The sequence below is a fragment of the Panicum virgatum genome, chromosome 9N (assembly GCF_016808335.1).
Source record: "Panicum virgatum strain AP13 chromosome 9N, P.virgatum_v5, whole genome shotgun sequence".
Taxonomy (NCBI): Eukaryota; Viridiplantae; Streptophyta; class Magnoliopsida; order Poales; family Poaceae; genus Panicum; species Panicum virgatum.
The window spans coordinates 57,650,233-57,667,963 of record NC_053153.1 but is presented as its reverse complement, the minus strand read 5'-3'; the positions used below and the strand labels follow the sequence as shown (position 1 = coordinate 57,667,963).

Genomic DNA, 17,731 nt, shown 5'->3' with positions numbered 1-17,731 from the left:
TGTTTATTTTGGGAAAAAATTTAAACCGCATACGTCCAATTAATCTGGGACGGAGGGAGTAGTCTTGGCAAAGAAGAACACGTCAGGGGTTTCCAAGCCCATCAAGAATTCAATTCACTCTGTTCATCTGGGTGTGACAGGTGATTAGTATTGACTGTTGTTGATTGGTGGCTGGTACTAATTTCGTGTGAAAAAAAATACTACTAACTAATTCGCTGACAAACCAGTTCCAAGCACATCTGCACAGAAGGCGTCGTAGGACGGGTAGGATCCCGCGGTGCGCCTACCATTTTTGCTCTCGCTGCACCCGGTCCACATTGGACCGTGGACTTGGCCTGCCGGTCGTCGCTGTAGTGGTGTTGACCCGACTGCCCCCTAGCTTCCTGCCCTTTTCCTCTTTCTCCACCAGCTGAGCTGAGCTGAGCTGAGCAGAGAGCCACCAGACCCGACCAGCAGAACAAGAAGCTGAACCGGCTCCCATCTCCTTTCCTTCCATTCACACCGGCGAGCACAGCGAAACGCGGAAGCAGAGAGTGCCCCCCGCGCCCGCCCCCTCCTCCCTCCGGTCCCCGATGGTGGCTCGCGTCGCGGCCCTCGCCGCGCTCCTCGCCCTCGCCGCCGCCGCCGCGCGGGCGTCCAACGACGAGGGGGACGCGCTCTACGCGCTGCGGCAGCGGCTCAGGGACCCCAACGGCGTGCTGCAGAGCTGGGACCCCACGCTCGTCAACCCCTGCACCTGGTTCCACGTCACCTGCAACCAGGCCAGCCGCGTCGTACGCCTGTGAGTCCAGCCCCCTCCCCGTCTCCCTCGCCGCCGGCGATCTCCCATCTTAACAGCTCTGCTCCGTAGCCTTCGGTTCTTGATTCAAGAAAACAAAAAATCAGCGGTTCCTCTGGTTGAGTTGATCACACGGTGACCCGCCTAGGTATTAAATCTTTGGTTTCGAGATCTAGGCGACCCAATTGTTAACAATGGATGATCTAGTCCTGGTGTTACTTGTTCTTCTAGAATTCTCGATCTGTTGGTGCAGTCGGGGACTTTTTCCCCAAAATCTCTAAAGAGCCTAACTAGAAGGATTCTAAGCTTTCCTAGTTCAATAATTGCGTTTCGTGACATTCCGATGATTGTGTTGTCTGACTCTTCCTTCGGCAAATGTTTCAGGGACTTGGGGAACTCCAATATCTCCGGCTCCCTCGGCCCTGAGCTCGGGCGCCTTGTGAACCTCAAATACCTGTATGCGCCTATGCCAATTGGAGATTTTTTTTTTTGTAGTTCAGATGGGGAGTAGACCTTGATTGACTTAACGGAGATCTATTTGCAGGGAGCTGTACAGGAACAATTTCGATGGTGAGATCCCAAAGGAATTGGGTAAACTGAAGAATCTGATCAGCTTGGATTTGTACGCCAACAAGCTCACCGGAGAAATCCCCAAGTCAATTTCCAAGCTCAACTCACTCAGATTCATGTATGATGCCATCTTTTGGTTTGCAAACGGCAAAAACATGCCTTCCCTTTTTTATAGAAGCATAAGTGCTCTCAGTTCATTCCGTGGTAGAAATGGTTGGGGGATAAATTTTAGTCATAGGATGGAAAGGAATTCACCTTTGGATCTCATAATTTTAGCGGGTATATCAAAACCATTTCTCAGCTGATAACTGAAAGTCGGTTGTGTTTTGTCTTGATAGGCGCTTGAACAACAACAAGCTTACCGGATCAATTCCAAGGGAGCTTGCCAAGCTTTCCAACCTGAAAGTCATGTGAGTGTAGACCAATATCATGTTCAGTTCTGTTGTTTTGTTAGTTTCTATGCTCACCCATTGTTATACCTGTGACTTGCAGTGACCTGTCTAACAATGACCTCTGTGGAACCATTCCAGTTGATGGACCTTTCTCAACCTTCCCTCTTCGAAGGTATGCCTCAAAGCTGACTCAACTTACTTCCAGATACTGTTCAGTATCACAACGTATGTTCTGCAGGATGCAACGACACTCCAACAGCTAGAAACAACTGCTGGATGTTGCTAGATTTGGGTTGTCTAATTGTCTCTAGAACCCCTATATTGGCCATTTAGATTAGATGAGTTTATTTTGGTCTTATATGCATTATACCTTCCTTCTAAACCAACAAAAGAAAAGATTGTTCAGTGCAATGCTAGATCATTCGCATGTATCTTCTTCAACCACAAGAATTTCCACATGAACTGACGCTATTGTGATCAAGGGCTAACACATCTCTACTTTTCAGCTTCGAGAACAACAGCAGGCTCAACGGTCCAGAGCTGCAAGGGTTGGTTCCCTATGACTCCGGATGTTAGATGCTTCTGTTCTGGCTGATGCTGCGCTGCAACAAAACAATCAACGATGTATCCCATCCCTAGTTAAAAGAAGGAAAAACAAGATAGTAGTACAAAGAAACCTAGCTTGGAGAATGTGGTGATAATATGTGTGTTCAGACAAGATTTGAGGGTATCAAAGGAGGTCCTGATATATATATGTGTATTCAGACAACAGCATAAAGAAAGAATGAATCGGACAAGTTCTGCTTGGCTGATAAAGTTATGCCAATTGCCAACCTAAGCTGCTTTTACGGCTGCTATATTGGTATTATGCGCTCCCAGACAATCCATTTAGAAAGATGGCACGCACAAAGCCTTGTTCAAGAATAAAAGTAGACCAGTAAAAATACGTACGTTTCAGGTTTTCTATACCCTGGCTGATTCTTTGTTATGATTCAATGGCACGGTCAAATAATCAGAGACTTGGCAAGTCATATAAGCATCTCAATGAACATTCTATTCCAGTTTCTGCTATACAAAAACGAGCATGACATTCATGCTAACTGAAGTTGGCTTGACGTTGAGACCAACAGACAATTATACAAAAGAAAAAAAATATAAAAGAAACACATTTGCAGACTGTTCCCTCGGAAAACAAAAATGGCTCCAGGGAAACGCTGACTTGCCAGTAGCTGCCAAATGCCCGCAAAATTGATTGTCAACTGATCAGCCCCAGCCACATCACTTGGTGAATGGGCCCTCATACTGACCAAAATCCCCTCCAAGTGGCTAAGAAACTATGAAATGACACATTAACAAAATCCGATGTGCAATATGACCTGCAATAATTTTACTGCAAATTACTTTGCAGCAGGTTCTGTCGATGGTCTCCCGTATAGCTGGAAAAGTAGCGAGGATTTTGACATCTGAGGTTCTCGTTCCAGTGCTGCTATCACATCTTTTACTGAAACCCTCCGTGCCACTTTTGTTAGTGATGACCTTCTAACACCACCTAGAGAAAAAGTTCAAAAGATTTAGGTCTAAGAAAACAAACTAGAAAAGGCATGATAAATACTCAGTTTGAACTAACATATAAACTCAATATTTCGAAATGAATTAGTTTCCTAATTATCTTCCTGGAATATTGCTTACTTTTATATAATACATGTTTTATCAACTTATACTGTTGGTGGTAGCCTGATATCAAAGAAACTTGTCTTAGGGTCTATTGAATTTGAAATCAAATTCTTGTAGATGGGTCATAAAAAATATTATCCATATAAAATAGTTTCTTGCTTTCACCTAATTATCTTCTCATCTATCAACTTCAACCCCAAAATTGTGAATATGAGCAGAGTGTTACATCACTAACATTTTAAAATGGATAAATGGACTGCTTAAAGAATATGGGGATGACAGACGATAGGGCATACAGACATTTTGCACATTATCCCCGTTTTCAAATTCTACATCTGGAACTTACCAACTGATATTTCTTGGGGATGAATATATTTTTCTTTGCATAGAAGGTTTTCAAGTCATTTTAAGTGTAACGGCGTTGATTTGCACTCCATTCATTCTCAGGTCAAAAACTTTTGTAGGAACATGAGCAGAGTGCCAAATCACTAACATTTTATAAAATGGATGAATGGCTACTGCTTAGAAAAGAAATATGGGGATGACAGATGATAGGGCATACACACGTTTTGCACATTATCCCTGCAAATTCTACATCTGGAACTTACCAATTGATATTTCTTGGGGACGAATATATTTTTCTTTGCATAGAAGATTTTTAAGTCACTTTAGTGTAACGGCATTGAGCTGGAAGTGCTATGTCAAGCACTCTGTTCATTCTCTGGTCAAGTTATCTCCCAAGTCCTACCAATTTTCATGTCATTCACAAAGTACATTTGGGACGGATCTCAATTGATACTACCACTTCATATTTCCTTTGTTTTTTTTAAAAAAACTGACTAGATGAACTTGAAAGCGCTAAGTTCTTTTTAATCCGCACGTAGACGTTAGACCAATTACAGCTGGGCATTTGATTTAATTGGTTTTTTTGCTACTGTTTTCTCGGTGAATAAGAACTTTGTTTTTTGGAAATTTGCAACTGAAGTTGTCATGAAAAAGACCAAAAACCGATGTTATCAGTTTCAGCTCGATGTCTCAGTTTCACCAAAGAATGCTCTGCATGTCACGAATATTAGATGACTAGACTCTCTTTGAGTTCCCATCCTCACACTGCTCAAACTGAATCGACTCCACCACCACAAATCTAGCCATGCGGCTCACAACAATAGAATGTACCATGCCTCTTCTTCAGACTCCTGGCCATGGCCGCACCTGTGGCTTTGGGTGGTAGTGGATGCAAGAGGCGAAAATCCACGACAGGTTTTAGGAGCTCGCCATCATACTTGATGTACTCGTGATGCAGGTTGATACAGATGAGAGTAGCACGCACGAGGGTAGGCAACTGCTGGGACACCAATTTGCACTAGGTTTAGGAGAGAGATTGAGAACTAATACTCTAACAGGCCACATGCAAAGATGAAACGCCAAAGGCAATAGGAGAGAAGGAGATCAGGAAGTCACGACGCAAACGTGAATTTGATGATGTGAGAAAGGAAGCATTGCTTCATTCTCAAAAAAAAAGGAAGTATTGCTTCTCTGCTGGCTGCTAGTAGGCTAGGCTGATGGATGCATGACGGACCATTGGGCCAGCAGGCCAGGGTTGTGATGGCCTAGGCAGATCGATGTAAGGACACAGCAGATCAGTTTCTTCGGGTGCTCAGTGTTTCTGGCATAAAAACTGAGCTAAACACCGTACACTGGATAACGGAGAAAGAGGAACCGAAATAAAAACTGAGCTAAACACCGTCGATTTTGGTTTGGTTCCTCAGGTTTGGTGTATGTTTGCTCACCCCTAAGACCAATTTCCTCAAGAACATTAAAATATTTGCAAGTCGCACCGAAATAAAAATTTAGGTTCTGCTATGAAGTCAAGTTCTGTTCTGACAACATTATGCTACCATTTGGATATTAAAATTGATCATATAGAAACAAAACACAATCTTAACATATCAAAGTTACAGGTTAGGTTTCCATTTAGTATAACGACTGAGTTATTCCCAAAAGAGCATTGAGCTAACCCACACCATTGCACACTTCTAACAGCAACGAATGGAAATACAAAGATACAAAGCATGTTGTGCACTATATTTGCCGTTTTACTGGGAAAGTCTATCTAGACTACAAGTTAAGCTTCAGTATGTCAATAAAAAGTAGAATAAGCATCTTACTGTTGATAAATGCCTTGACTACTAATGTTGGTCCAGTGATAAAGCCCCCCCTCTCCCCCACTCTAACACCTGGGTTTTAGGGTCAGAGTGGCTAGAGAGGGTGGTCTAAGTTGGTACCAGAGCTAGGTCCCGGGTTCGAAACCCACCAGCCACGCATTTCTTCCGTTGCGCGATTTCCCCTGCGGGGTTCGCTGAGACCAGCAGCCAGCAGCAGCAGCCACAGGCGCGGCGCGGCTCGCTCGCCGTAGGGGGAATGTTGGTCTAGTGATAAAGCCCCCCCTCTCCCCCACTCTAACACCTGGGTTTTAGGGTCGGAGTGGCTAGAGGGGGTGGTCTAAGTACTAATATCATTGTAAACCTGAATACAAAAGGTAGACTTAGCCTTTAATAACTTGAGATATGTTAGGTTTCATGCACCAACCAGATGAACCCAAAAGCTTAAGCTCTTGGGAAGAGGTGGGCAATCCACTAATACTTCACAACACTCCCACTCACATGCAGCCGGAACAAGGCGCAAATGTGGAAATAAAGAAGGGAGCGGAGAACTTAAAAGATGCTTCTACCAAGACGCGAACTCGAGACCTCTGGTTTTGATACCATGTTAGATTTCATGCACCAACCAGATGAACCCAAAAGCTTAACTTTACAACAAGATACACAATCCAACCCATGATTGCGTACACCAAGGTTTTTGAGATGTGCCGTCCTGAGGCGTTGGGGGTAAACGCCTGGACGCCTAGGCATTGTGGTGTAACTAAAACCTTGTGGCATTCAGTGATGCCAGGGGTTTGGCTGGAAGAAGACGGCAAGACGCCTCATAAACCATGGTGTACACACTTGGAACCCTACTACCCTCGGAACTACATACATCAAGCAACTAAATTGAGTACACATTATGTTAAATTCAGTATTTACATCAAGTAAAGAAATCATAAGTTTTATATGCATACATAATTATTTGTCGAAAATTTTAAAAAATGTTGTGCCTTTCATGTGCAATGCACTCTTGTTTGACAACAAGAATACAAGAGAAAAAAAGGAGATCAGGCTTACCAGATCCAAGCATTGTGGAGTAGCCCCTCTTTTCATTTTCCTGTTCCTCTCTCGAGTCTTTCCCGGATTTTGGTGATGGCTTGTGTTGCAACATGTTACCTGGCACAGAGCCAGAAGAACCGTCACCTCCCTCACTTCTCTGTTTATTTCGTTCAGCTAGCAATTGCCACTTTGACAGCATGTCATCTCCTCCAGCAGCAACCCGCGCAGCAACATTTGCAGCTGTGGCTCTCATCTTATCATCGTCCTCCTTGTACTGTATATAATAAACAGAATAGTCAACAGCTCAGGACACATCTTATGGTATAAATATCCCATGACCACTGATAGAGACTAACCTTTGCATGCTTTGATGAGGCACGGGTCTCGTTCTTGTCTTTTTCTAGATCAATATTTGTATTGCCATCTCCCTGCATATACCAATATGCTCATTAGTAACACTACCCAGTCCTGAAAGATACACCATGAACACTAATATGGAAGACATTTGATAATTGTGGCAGTATATTCCACAAGATGCACTGAAGAAACATAATTCCATCATTATTAAGGCAGTATGAGTAAAGGAATCTCAGAGGTGGTTTATTTACTGGGGTAAAAAGATGACCGAATGCAATCTGCCTCATGCTATATGTGGTTATTGCTTAGTCTTGTGTAATTTGGTGTGGGTTCCAAATGAATCATGCAATAATGGATGCAACTTTACTACTTTAGAGTCATACACTCCAGTTATCAACTATATATTTACTAGCAAGCTTGCTTGACATTAATATTATCACGTACATGAGGTGTTTACACTACAGATAACCAAGGTTTTTAAGGCGGCAAAGCATCTTGTGGGGACTTGGGTACACCCTGTCACCTAGGCGACGGCGCGACGCCTAGGAGATAAGAGGCCCTTGTGGTAACCTAGATACGCGTTGTCAAGTAGGTGATACCTTAAGAACCTTGCATATAATGCACCATACATTGGCAAATGAATAATATGAATAGTAAAATTTCTGTTCCAGTAAAAGATGAAATAATTCCATATTTCAAGTTAGATAATTTTGAATCATGATTTATGTCAAAAGAGATTAAAATTCAAAATGGAACATCATGCACAACTAACATCATTTTGTTTCCTTATCCTTTCAGCATCTTCAGCCTGCTTTTTGCCCCACTGTTCTTTAGCTTCTCGGTTCAACCTCATAATATGACTGCGAACATCTGAGGATAACGGATAAAAACGATGCCTTGACTTTTCAACATCAACCCTCTACAAACAATGAGAACACATGAATTTAATATCTCAGATAGCTTATTTGGGAAGAAAAGCTGAATGAACTTAAAATATCATACCTGTTTAGAGAACCTTATTACATTGCTTATAAATCCTCGTAATCTCTCCTCGACGCACTGGAGAAAGCTTAAATTAGATATGGCATAAGCTAAAGCAACTAGAAAGGATGTACTGGAAACCTCTCACCATTGATAGACAACGTTCCACATCAGTGCCAATGACCTTTAAATTACATTTCCTCACTGCCAAAATAATGTGGTCAGAGAATATATGGCAAAAGATTTTTGCTTTATCAAGTAAAACTTAAATGATGGAGGTATTAACTGATTTCTGCTAATTTCTTTGTCAGGGGTCCTTTCTGTAGAATGAGCTTTTCTTCTTCTAGTTGAACAACTCTCCGAGCAGCTTCGGAAATTCGAGTGTCTTCCTTTGGAGCAGAGAAAAGTTGTTCCTCTTCTTCCTGGAAGAAGGCACAAGCTATTATTACTTCAAAATTGTTCAAATGATAGGTAACACAGCATCACAAAGCAAATAAATATAACGGAAGCATAAGAACTCATGTACCCTCAGATTAACACCACTAACTGCAGTGACATCATTAAGCTGGTCAATGCTTTGTTCATGGAAACCTCCTGATGTCTTTTGCTTTTTGCTGGCAAAATATAAACAATCAGAGATAAAACATAAAGTAAATTGAATCGAAATTCTTAACCAAGAAAAAGCATTGTACGTACCTAGATGGTGGAGGAGAAGAGCCTAATGCTTCCAGAGGCTTCTTCTGTCCAGATGCCTTCCTCTGAGGTGTTTTAGAAGCTGCTCCAGGAGGTGCTTGCACAGAAGATTGGACCTAACAATACAACAAAACTAATTAGAACACAATGGCAAACAATCGTTCAAGATGCTGAATTATTCCCGTGTGACAATTTGACAAGTAGAAGGCACAAACACATAAATTCTGTAAGAAATGAACAGAAATCAATCAAACAATCAGCCGTGATGCATACATGGGTTTAACAAGGTATCAAATATACTATTAATGCCTCCATCAAATTACAAATTCTTATTGATATCCACTCCACCATCCTCTTGCCTAACAGAATATTTGCCGCATTGCTAGTTATGTGCATTCACACATATACATGCTACTCTGAAAGATCTGATATGTGTCATCAGTCATAGAATCACAAATCTAGTATTGACTGGACTTGGATGAATAGTTTAAGGAGTTCTCCAAATGGAAGTATTAAAAAATATGGGTTAATGGGTAAAGTCATAGACAATGAGCTTTCATCTGTTGAGGGCACAGGTCTAGGTTTTGCACTTACATGCACTCAGGTTTATGAATTGTGAGGGACCTATAACCCTACAAGGCTACAACATTAGGACACCCTGTCTTTTTTCTAAAAGAAAGAAACATCCACGGGCAGGATATTGTTTGAACAAATTACATGTTTATGATCAATTATAAATCAGATTTATCATTGAAATTCCACTTAACAAAATATTTAGTTCACTTCAATATCAAATTCTCTGCACAAATGAACCAAGAAGTATATTTGCATTTAGAAAGAATGCCGATTAAAGAAATTACTCATCCTTACTCAACACAATGATAAAGATCAAACTCTCCATGCAACAACTTTATTTTCATGGAGTGACAGGAGAGTTTACTAGGTTGCACACCTATCGGATTGCCTGTTGGTATATCTTAAGGGGTACCTTTGAGAATAGTCTCAAGTTTCACAGCAACGCTATTTGGAGTTACTCGCCTATGTTTACTGTTATAACCTTGACAGCATACATCAAAGTTAGTTTGAGATCTAAATATTCATCATGGTGAAGAAATCAGTCAGATTCTACCATTCAAGTACATGTTCCAGATACTGACTCTAACTAGCTTCAGGTTCCTCCCTTACTCCTAGTTACTTAACACGTTCTGGTAAACCATATAAGTACATGTAACTAATAAGATCACATGAGATTTTACATGGAAGTTTGGAAATAGCAACATCAGCCATTCAAGGTTTCATGTCAAAACATATCAACACAATAGCAAATCAATACATACCTGCAATTTAGGCTCTGCTTGAGTGCCATGTGATTGAGTCTGACTTAAGCTTGTTGTGGTCGAAGACTTAGAAGCACTTAATTTTGACTGGTTTTCCACGCCACCGCCACCTTTTGAAGAACCCAGGGATTGATTGACTTGTTTTGCATGCATTGCAACAAAAGAATTCTGCAAAGATTCAGAGTTTTGGCAAATAGTTTCCTTATTCAGTGCTGGTGGAGCGAAAGAATTAATTTTCTGCTCCTTGTTTGCTGATTGTTGCCATGTAGGTTGATTAGTTGGCACATTTCCAGGCACTATAGATTGTGTTGGCACACTCCCAGCTACTGTGGTCGCAGCTCCCTGGACCAACTGTGCTCTTTGATTGGAATCTGTCATTTGTGGTCTAAATGATGCAGCTGGACTTCCAACTGGTCGTGGAAATGGGCGTGCATGAATACTATTTGTCCCAAACATCGGTGAGGGTGTTTGTGGACGCTGCACATGATGCTGCATTGTTTGCACCGGAAGTAAGTTATTGGGTGGGCGGGTTTGTAGCACATGCACTCCTTTTCCATCTGACATGTTTCCCGTTTCATTAGCCTTATGCATATTGCTTTGTGAAGGTGAAAACCCCCTAATACTCTGCATTTGGCCAGACGAGGAAGGCCGAAATTGAGGTGGTCTTAGGCTGTCAATAGGTTGTTTTGTAGGGATAGTGTGAGCCCCTGAATATGCCTCCTGCTCATCTGTCGTAGAACCACTGGGAACAGTCTGCTGACCAGAAACTTGACTTAATAAAGAATAGTTGCTTGGATTTGTCTGAGAATTTCGCTGTGCCTGAGCAGTGTGCTGACAAACAAGAGTAAGTAACCCACCAAAAAACCAAGAAAGTGCTGGTAAGAATAACTATAATATGACTACATGCAATGCTTATACACACATAGGCAGACCAAAATTAAACACTACAAATACAAGGTTAAGCAGCATTTACAAAAGTCCGAGAACCAGGCTACATTTTACATAGATCAAAATGAAGTGGAAAGATTATTTACCTGCATTTGATATTCTGAAAGCGCTAACTTAAGCACCTTATCGCCAACAATATTCCTTACAACTTTTAAGAAGTGTTCCTTGCTGACCTCATTTTTCTATTGACAATAAAAAATCAAGTTTACAAAAAAGATGAGCAGATTAATGGCTTACATGCAACTTCTACACAAAAAAAAACAATAATCCCAAGTGATTACTAGTGAGTTACATCACTACATGCAAATCATAACAGAAAATTAGTGTTACTCTTGTGTAGTTGTAATGAAAATATCCAATCCAACATATGGTAGGAAATAAAAGGTTAAGACTGTAATCCTATTTCTATTGTTCTATGATTCCAAAATGTTTATTAAGCTCTCATCCTAGGACAGAATTACAAAAATGATCTAGAGAAAACGTAGTTGGCAAACACAAATCAAGAAAAAGGATATACAAACCCGCAACTTGGCGAAAATGGACTGAACTTGCATATCCTTTTCTTTGTCAATGTACTGTCTCAAAAGAGGTAGTAGCATGTGAAATGTGACAACTGGGGCTTTTGCTGTCGTAGTTGCACCATTTGTTTGGTTTGTGTGTGGTGTTTGTTGACTCTTCATTTGCTGCATAGGCTGCTGCTGAGCAACAATTGGTGTTTGTTCACTCTTCATTTGCTGCATAGGCTGCTGCTGAGCAACAACTGGTGTTTGTTCACTCTTCATTTGCTGCAAAGGCTGCTGCTGAGCAACAATACCCTGTTGAGGTGTGTTTCCAGGCTCTTGCTTTACCTTCAGTAACTCACATTCTTTTGGTGTATTAGAGGGAAGGTGTTTATTATCAGAACCTTGAGAAACCATTTCAGGTCTTGATGGTTGATCATTCCTATGTAGATATGTCTGTTCCTGTTGTTGACTATCCTGGTTTGCAGTTTCATTCTTTACTGGATCTTGCCACTGTCCATGATCATGGTTTAATAATGATTTGTTTTCCTGAGGTAAAAGTGCTGAAAATGGAGAACAAATGAGTAAAATGCACTGGGGGTCCTTAAACTAGACGACATGTTCTGTTTAGGTCCATGAACTTCGAAAATGAATTTTTTGGTCCACAATCTATTCAAGTGTGTCACTTGAGGTCCAAAACACCTCTGACCAGCGCTGACTGCCTACGTGGACCGCCACGTCGGATCCAACGTGGCCACAAGTCGCCACACGTGCCTCCACCCCCTGCGCCTCCTTCTCTGCAGCAGCCGCCAGCTCCCCCTTGCCTGCAGCGCCGGCGGCCCCTGCACGCCACGCGCGAGGCCACCCCGTGCGTGCCCTTAAGCGCCGCCGGCCGCGGGGCGCTGGCCGCCCGCCGCATGTCGTTGCCCGCCGGCGCAACCACCGTCAGGCCGCCGTTCCTCACCCGCCGTCGCCCCTGCCTTGCCTGCGCGCACGCCACTGGGCTGCCGCCGCCGCGCAGTCGCTTGGCCGCCGCTCCTGGTGCCCCTGTGCACGCCCTCGTGGCCGCCCGCGCGGTCGCCGGCTGCTCGGCCGCGGGCTCGCCCGCGCTGCCACCCCCGACTCGCCTGCGCACGGCCGCCGTCCAGCCTGCACGTCGTCTTCACACTACCGTCAATGCCGCGACCGAGAATTTGAGGACCCCGGCCGCCGCGCCCCTGCAATAGAAGGGGGAGGAGCAGGACCTGCCGCCGTCGTCACTGGGAGGAGCCCTGTCCACGCCACCTGGAGGTGCTGCCGCCCTCACCACGCCGCATACGGGGCCGTGCGCCATTGCTGGCGCCTTGACCTGCCGCCAGTGAGCGGCGAGGCGGCAAGAGAGGCGAGCGGGGGCAGGGATGGCGCGCGCATGGCCCCATGTGGGGGTGCGGCGAGCCTCCCCGGCCGGGCGCAGGACGGGTAGCGGCGGCGAGGCGGCGGCCCGACGGAGGACGGTGGCGGCGGGCGGAGCTTCAACGCCGGAAGCTCTGCATGACGAGGCCAAGGGCCGGGTGAGGGCTCAAATAGGTAGAGGGGAGGGAGAAGGAGCCGTGGGTGCGAGGAATCGATGAATGGCTCAGCGGAGAGGACGAATCGATGGTGGCCGGCGTCGGGGAAGGAGCTCGTGGTGGTGCGCGCAGGAGAGCAGCGCACGGCGTGCGCGTGGGAGGCGCACGGAGCAGGGCCTGGCCGCCTAGCGGCACGAGCCAGGAGGCGCGCGAGGAGGAGGCCTGGGAGTGGTGGCCGGGGCGCGGCGTGGAGGAGCGAGAGCGGCGCGAGGCGGCGCGGGCCTGCAGCAAGGGAGCGGCGTGCGCAAGGAGCAGAGGAGGCACGCGCGAAACCAGGCGGCGGCCAGGCGGGCCGGCACCGGACCGGCGCGTGCCGCACGTCGCGTGGGGAGAGAGGAGAGGAGGGGGGAGCTGGGGTTCGCCGGAGGGGAGCTGGGCAGGACGCCGGTGCAGCAGCGAACAGCTCAGCAGGGCGGCGAGGCACGCGTGGCGACTTGTGGCCACATTGGATCCGATGTGGCGGTCTACGTAGGTAGTCAACGCTGGTCAGAGGTGTTTTGGACCTCAAGTGACACACTTGAATAGATCGTGGATCTAAAAATGCATTTTCGAAGTTCATGGATCTAAACAGAACATGTCGACTAGTTTAAGGACCCCCAGTGCATTTTAACTCAGAACAAATTAAGCAATTTGTTTCAGTGAGCATGCAATAATAAACTTATAAATTGACAAAAAAAAATAAACACAGCATAACACAGGAGCCAAAATTATGGAGACAGATTTGAGAGAAGGAAATTTTGATAAAACTATACTCCTGATGCAATATCCCCCACATCAGCATCACAACTACTGCATTTTTTATGGAGGAACCCCTGCCTTAGCCCGGGTCATCTAAGAGTTTAGAGAAGAAGCTCATCTATGGTCTGTAGCAGGGGCTCGAGGAGTTTCCTATCTCCTCGCCCTGGCTCCTACCTCCTAGCTGTTGCTGGTGGTCTGGTCTGGTCTGGTCCTAGTAGTAATCTAAGAGAAACAATTTAAGGTGTTTCCAGGGTGTGTTACAGACCCTTCAACCCTGTAACCTTTTTGTTTTGGGGGCTCTTTACCCCCTTTTCTCCCTCTTAATATATTGATGTGCAGCTCTCCTGCGCATTCGAGAAAAAAAAAATATCCCCCACATCATGAAAGGGGACATTTAAGAAAGTGCATCGTGAGCTTTGAAAATTGAGGGCATGTTCTCATTGAACTAGAAATTTTGTGCAAACCAGAGACTGATCTAGATTTTACGGACATTCTGGTAACAGCATCCTTTTACTTATATAACTATTAGTAGATTCATCATAAATTTGCTCTAGCAATTTTACATATATATTTTGAAAACTTTTCCTGCTTACATGATTACTGAAATTCTCCTTGGAGAAAGTAGTTTGAATATGATTGCGGCTGAATGTTCAAATTTCAGTACTTCAGCATTGTTTTCCCTAGTATATTTATTCCCGCTGCAAGAAGACATAAACATCAAAATCCTATTCAAATTCAAAAAAGCTTGCTTCCTGTCGGTGATGTCACAGACTTCATCAAAGAGTTGAGCCAACCTATATTTAAAGGAGAGGTTCATCCAGGCACATTTGTTCAAATTGCCTATGATGTGCGCACACTAGGCAGAAAAACTGGAGTCCAGCATTTCAAACTCTGGAGCTGCATTCCGCTACCATGGACAGAAACGTTTCTCGAGGTCACCTTTCCCCAAACCAAGAGCCGCATTATCCAACACCACCCTGCCGCTTCCTGATTCCTACAACCCCCCCGGTTCTCGCCAGAAGTAGGGCGCACCCCGAATTCGGTGCAAGGAGAAGAAATCACTCGAAAGGGGCAATTAGGTCTGGGGGCTCACCGGCGCCGTGATCCGTAGGCTGGGACGACGAGGCTGCGGCGGCGGCCGGGGCACTGACGGCGGTGGTGGTGCTGCTGCTGGCGCTGGCCTCCACCTCGCGGTTGAGCGCCGCCGTGAAGGCCTCGACGTCGGCGCCCGAGTGCAGGCTCTCGTCCTGCGCAATTCGAACAGCGAGATGGGCACCGCTGCGACCAAATCCTCCGCCTCCACCCCCAACAATCCCAAAAGAATGGCAAGAGAGGCTCGGGGCTGGCGGGGCACCTCGTCGTCCTCGAGGAGCTTCATGATGGGATCCATGGCGCGGGGAGCCCGGGCTGGTGGCGCGAGGCCGCCTCCCCGTCTCGCTCGTCGACTCGCGTCTCCGCCGGCTTCAACGAACGGGAGGAAACGAAATCGGAAAATCCCTTGTGCGGGGACGACGGGGCGAGTAAGAAGAAGGCCGGCTACTTTTCCCGAAGGCGCCTCGTGAGTTTTATTATGTGATGGCCTGCGCGCTTACTGGGCCTGTGGGCCTTCCAAGATCTGTCGCGAGGCCTACTAAACATAAGGCCCAGGAAACGGCAATGGACCAGCCCACTCGTGTGAACCCAACAGCCCAGTCCGGATCTCTTTAATGAGTATGACTTTGAAAGATTGCTAGCCACATGTTCCACGTGGGCGGTTTTTTCTTTTTTATATTTTTTAAAAATAAAAATTTCAAAAATATATGTCCGTTTTGAAATATTTCAAAAATACCTCCCGGTCGCCCCTCATAGGGCGACAGGCCTTAAGTGTAATTTTTTTTTTCAAATTCACAATGAGGTCCCTGGAAAAAAAAGAAAAAAAAAAGCCCTGTCGGGGCCTGTCGCCCAGCCCACGGGCGACCGCCGCTGGGCCCAGCCCACGGGAGCGGCAGGGGGGCCTGTCGCCCCCCCCCCCCCGGGCGACCGGAGTATCCCCTATAAAAGCTACAGCCCTCCCCTTCCCTCCTCATTTGAGCCCGAAAATTCCACCAAAAATCCAGAAAAAAAGAGAGGAGTGAGGAGAAGGAAAACGGCAAAGCCCTGCCGGATTCAGCACTTGTGATCTGCAGGTTAGTACATTTAGTTTATATATTGTTAGATTTAAGTACTACGTATTTAAATATGAGTAATTTAAGTAGGGGTGAGTAATTTAATTTAATTAGTACTATAGTAGAACCATTTAAGTAGGAGTTCAATGATACTTTAGTTTGTAGTTACGTAGTAGTAAATTAGTTTAGAAAATTAGTTCTACGCATTTATTATTACAATTGCAGAACTATTAGAGACGTGTTTATAAATTAATTATGATTTAGAATAGAATTTGGCATATGCAGTATAGAATTTGAGTGTCATCACGTAGTTATGAATACTTATACGTTGTAGTTGAATTTCATACTTAGTTTTTACGGATTATTGAATAAGGTAGTGAAGTAAAGAGTATAACTCGATAAGTATTATGTGATATACAGATATGTCGAGCAAGATGCAGTTTCAAGTATTTTATGGTGAATACAATGTTATGGATGGGCCAAATGGAGTAGATCTTTCTACCTTTAAGCGCACATCAAGTGGCATAGATAAACCTCTGGAAAGGAGTTTTGGTTCCATATGTAAGTGGTTGTAGCGTGGGTTCCATGTTGATCCGTTGACACATGTGATCACTGTCCAGTCTCTTGTTAATTGGGAGGTAGAAAGTGAATTATGGGAATTAATGATGATACACAGCACTGATGACTGGCAGAAGTACATGCAAGCAGCTCTAGAGCGTGGGTGGCCTCTGGCCATTCTTGTTCAAATTCAGGAGAAGGCACAAAATGAAATCCAATATTGTGTAGATCAAGGAACTCCGAGTATTCGAAGAGAGACCAATTATGTTGAGCAAGATGAGTCAGAAGAGACAGAGAACCAAAACATGGGACCACAGGGCCTTGCTGATGAGGGAGAAAGGATACATAGCATTGTGGACGAGATGGAGGCAGAAGACCAAACCGCAATAGAGATGGAAGAATATGAGGACTCATCTGATGACGAGCAGTACTCATTGCCAAAAGAGTTGAAAGAGCATGGTTTTGGCAGTCATGTCGCAGAAGATGTACGAAATCAGGAGTGGGAGTACAGAGGGAATGAGGTAGTGCAAGGTGCAACATATCCAAACATTGAAGCTGTAAAAGATGCTGTGAGACTATGGGCAATCTCATTGAAACGAGAATTCAGAGTCGTAAAGTCTGGCAGTAAAGAATATGAGGTGAAGTGTGTGAATGCTGGATGTCCATGGCGAGTACATGCATTCAAGGGAAAATAGAAGTCAAACTGGAAATGTTCCATTGTCACAGAGCACACTTGTTTGCTGTCAGAAGTTCTTCCCTCGCATCGCAATATATCATGCGACTTTGTTGCAAAGCAAATGTATGGGTTTATTATGGACAACCTAAATTATGAGCCAAAAATGATTGTTCGACACATTGAGCAGACTTACCAGTACACCATCAGTTATTTGAAGGCATGGCGGCTAAACAAAGGGTGTTCGAGATGCGGTTCGGCACATACAAGGCATCATATGATAACCTACCTCGTATGTTATCCCAGGTTGCTGATATAAATCCTGGAAGCTTTTATGACACATACCTTATACCAGCCGTGACTAGGGGACAAAGAATTATGCAACGAGTCTTCTTTTGCATAGGTGCTTGTGTTAGAGCATTTCAGTTTTGTCTTCCGGTGATCTGCATTGATGGCACATTTTTGACTGTAATGTATAAAGGTCAGATACTCACCGCAATCGGTGTAGATTGCAACAACCAAATTGTTCCGCTCGCATTTGCATTTGTTGAGAATGAGAACATAGACAGTTGGTATTG

At 44.7% G+C, this 17,731-nt stretch overlaps 2 protein-coding genes across 4 annotated transcripts; one reads left to right on the top strand and one right to left on the bottom strand.

Annotated features, from left to right (window-relative positions):
- The first annotated feature begins 377 nt into the window (after positions 1–377).
- LOC120687672 (leucine-rich repeat protein 1-like) lies at positions 378–2,573 on the top strand. 2 transcript variants are annotated; one of them, XR_005680804.1, is made up of 7 exons: positions 378–781; positions 1,163–1,234; positions 1,323–1,466; positions 1,687–1,758; positions 1,841–1,912; positions 2,247–2,405; positions 2,450–2,573. XR_005680804.1 is itself a non-coding variant. In XM_039969699.1 (6 exons), exons 1-6 carry the CDS (start codon positions 573–575, stop codon positions 2,314–2,316), a joined length of 639 nt encoding a protein of 212 aa, XP_039825633.1. In that variant the 5' UTR covers positions 378–572; the 3' UTR covers positions 2,317–2,573. The 2 variants fall into 2 exon arrangements, 1 of the variants encoding a protein (XP_039825633.1); XM_039969699.1 differs by having other exon boundaries at positions 2,247–2,573.
- Positions 2,574–2,749: 176 nt separating this feature from the next.
- LOC120687671 (transcription initiation factor TFIID subunit 4b-like) lies at positions 2,750–15,310 on the bottom strand. 2 transcript variants are annotated; one of them, XM_039969698.1, is made up of 14 exons: positions 15,133–15,310; positions 14,872–15,025; positions 11,455–11,996; positions 11,020–11,115; positions 9,986–10,804; positions 8,652–8,764; positions 8,482–8,569; positions 8,242–8,377; positions 8,104–8,159; positions 7,977–8,033; positions 7,747–7,893; positions 6,974–7,045; positions 6,636–6,891; positions 2,750–3,289 (listed from the first exon to the last, which is right to left on the bottom strand). In XM_039969698.1, the coding sequence occupies exons 1-14, from the start codon at positions 15,166–15,168 to the stop codon at positions 3,138–3,140; spliced, it is 2,724 nt and encodes a 907-aa protein (XP_039825632.1). In that variant the 5' UTR covers positions 15,169–15,310; the 3' UTR covers positions 2,750–3,137. The 2 variants fall into 2 exon arrangements, with proteins under 2 accessions (XP_039825632.1, XP_039825631.1); XM_039969697.1 differs by having other exon boundaries at positions 9,986–10,816; positions 15,133–15,308.
- Positions 15,311–17,731: the final 2,421 nt, after the last annotated feature.

Excerpts from the sequence above, each read along its gene's own strand:
- LOC120687672 (XM_039969699.1), top strand. The coding sequence starts at position 573 with ATGGTGGCTCGCGTCGCGGCCCTCGCCGCGCTCCTCGCCCTCGCCGCC. Across the intron at positions 782-1,162 it reads GCCAGCCGCGTCGTACGCCT|GGACTTGGGGAACTCCAATA; the intron begins GTGAGTCCAGCC and ends CAAATGTTTCAG. Across the intron at positions 1,759-1,840 it reads CTTTCCAACCTGAAAGTCAT|TGACCTGTCTAACAATGACC; the intron begins GTGAGTGTAGAC and ends TGTGACTTGCAG.
- LOC120687671 (XM_039969697.1), bottom strand. The coding sequence starts at position 15,168 with ATGGATCCCATCATGAAGCTCCTCGAGGACGACGAG. Across the intron at positions 8,570-8,651 it reads TCTTCTCCTCCACCATCTAG|CAAAAAGCAAAAGACATCAG; the intron begins GTACGTACAATG and ends ATATTTTGCCAG. Across the intron at positions 7,046-7,746 it reads GGATAAGGAAACAAAATGAT|GGAGATGGCAATACAAATAT; the intron begins GTTAGTTGTGCA and ends TGGTATATGCAG.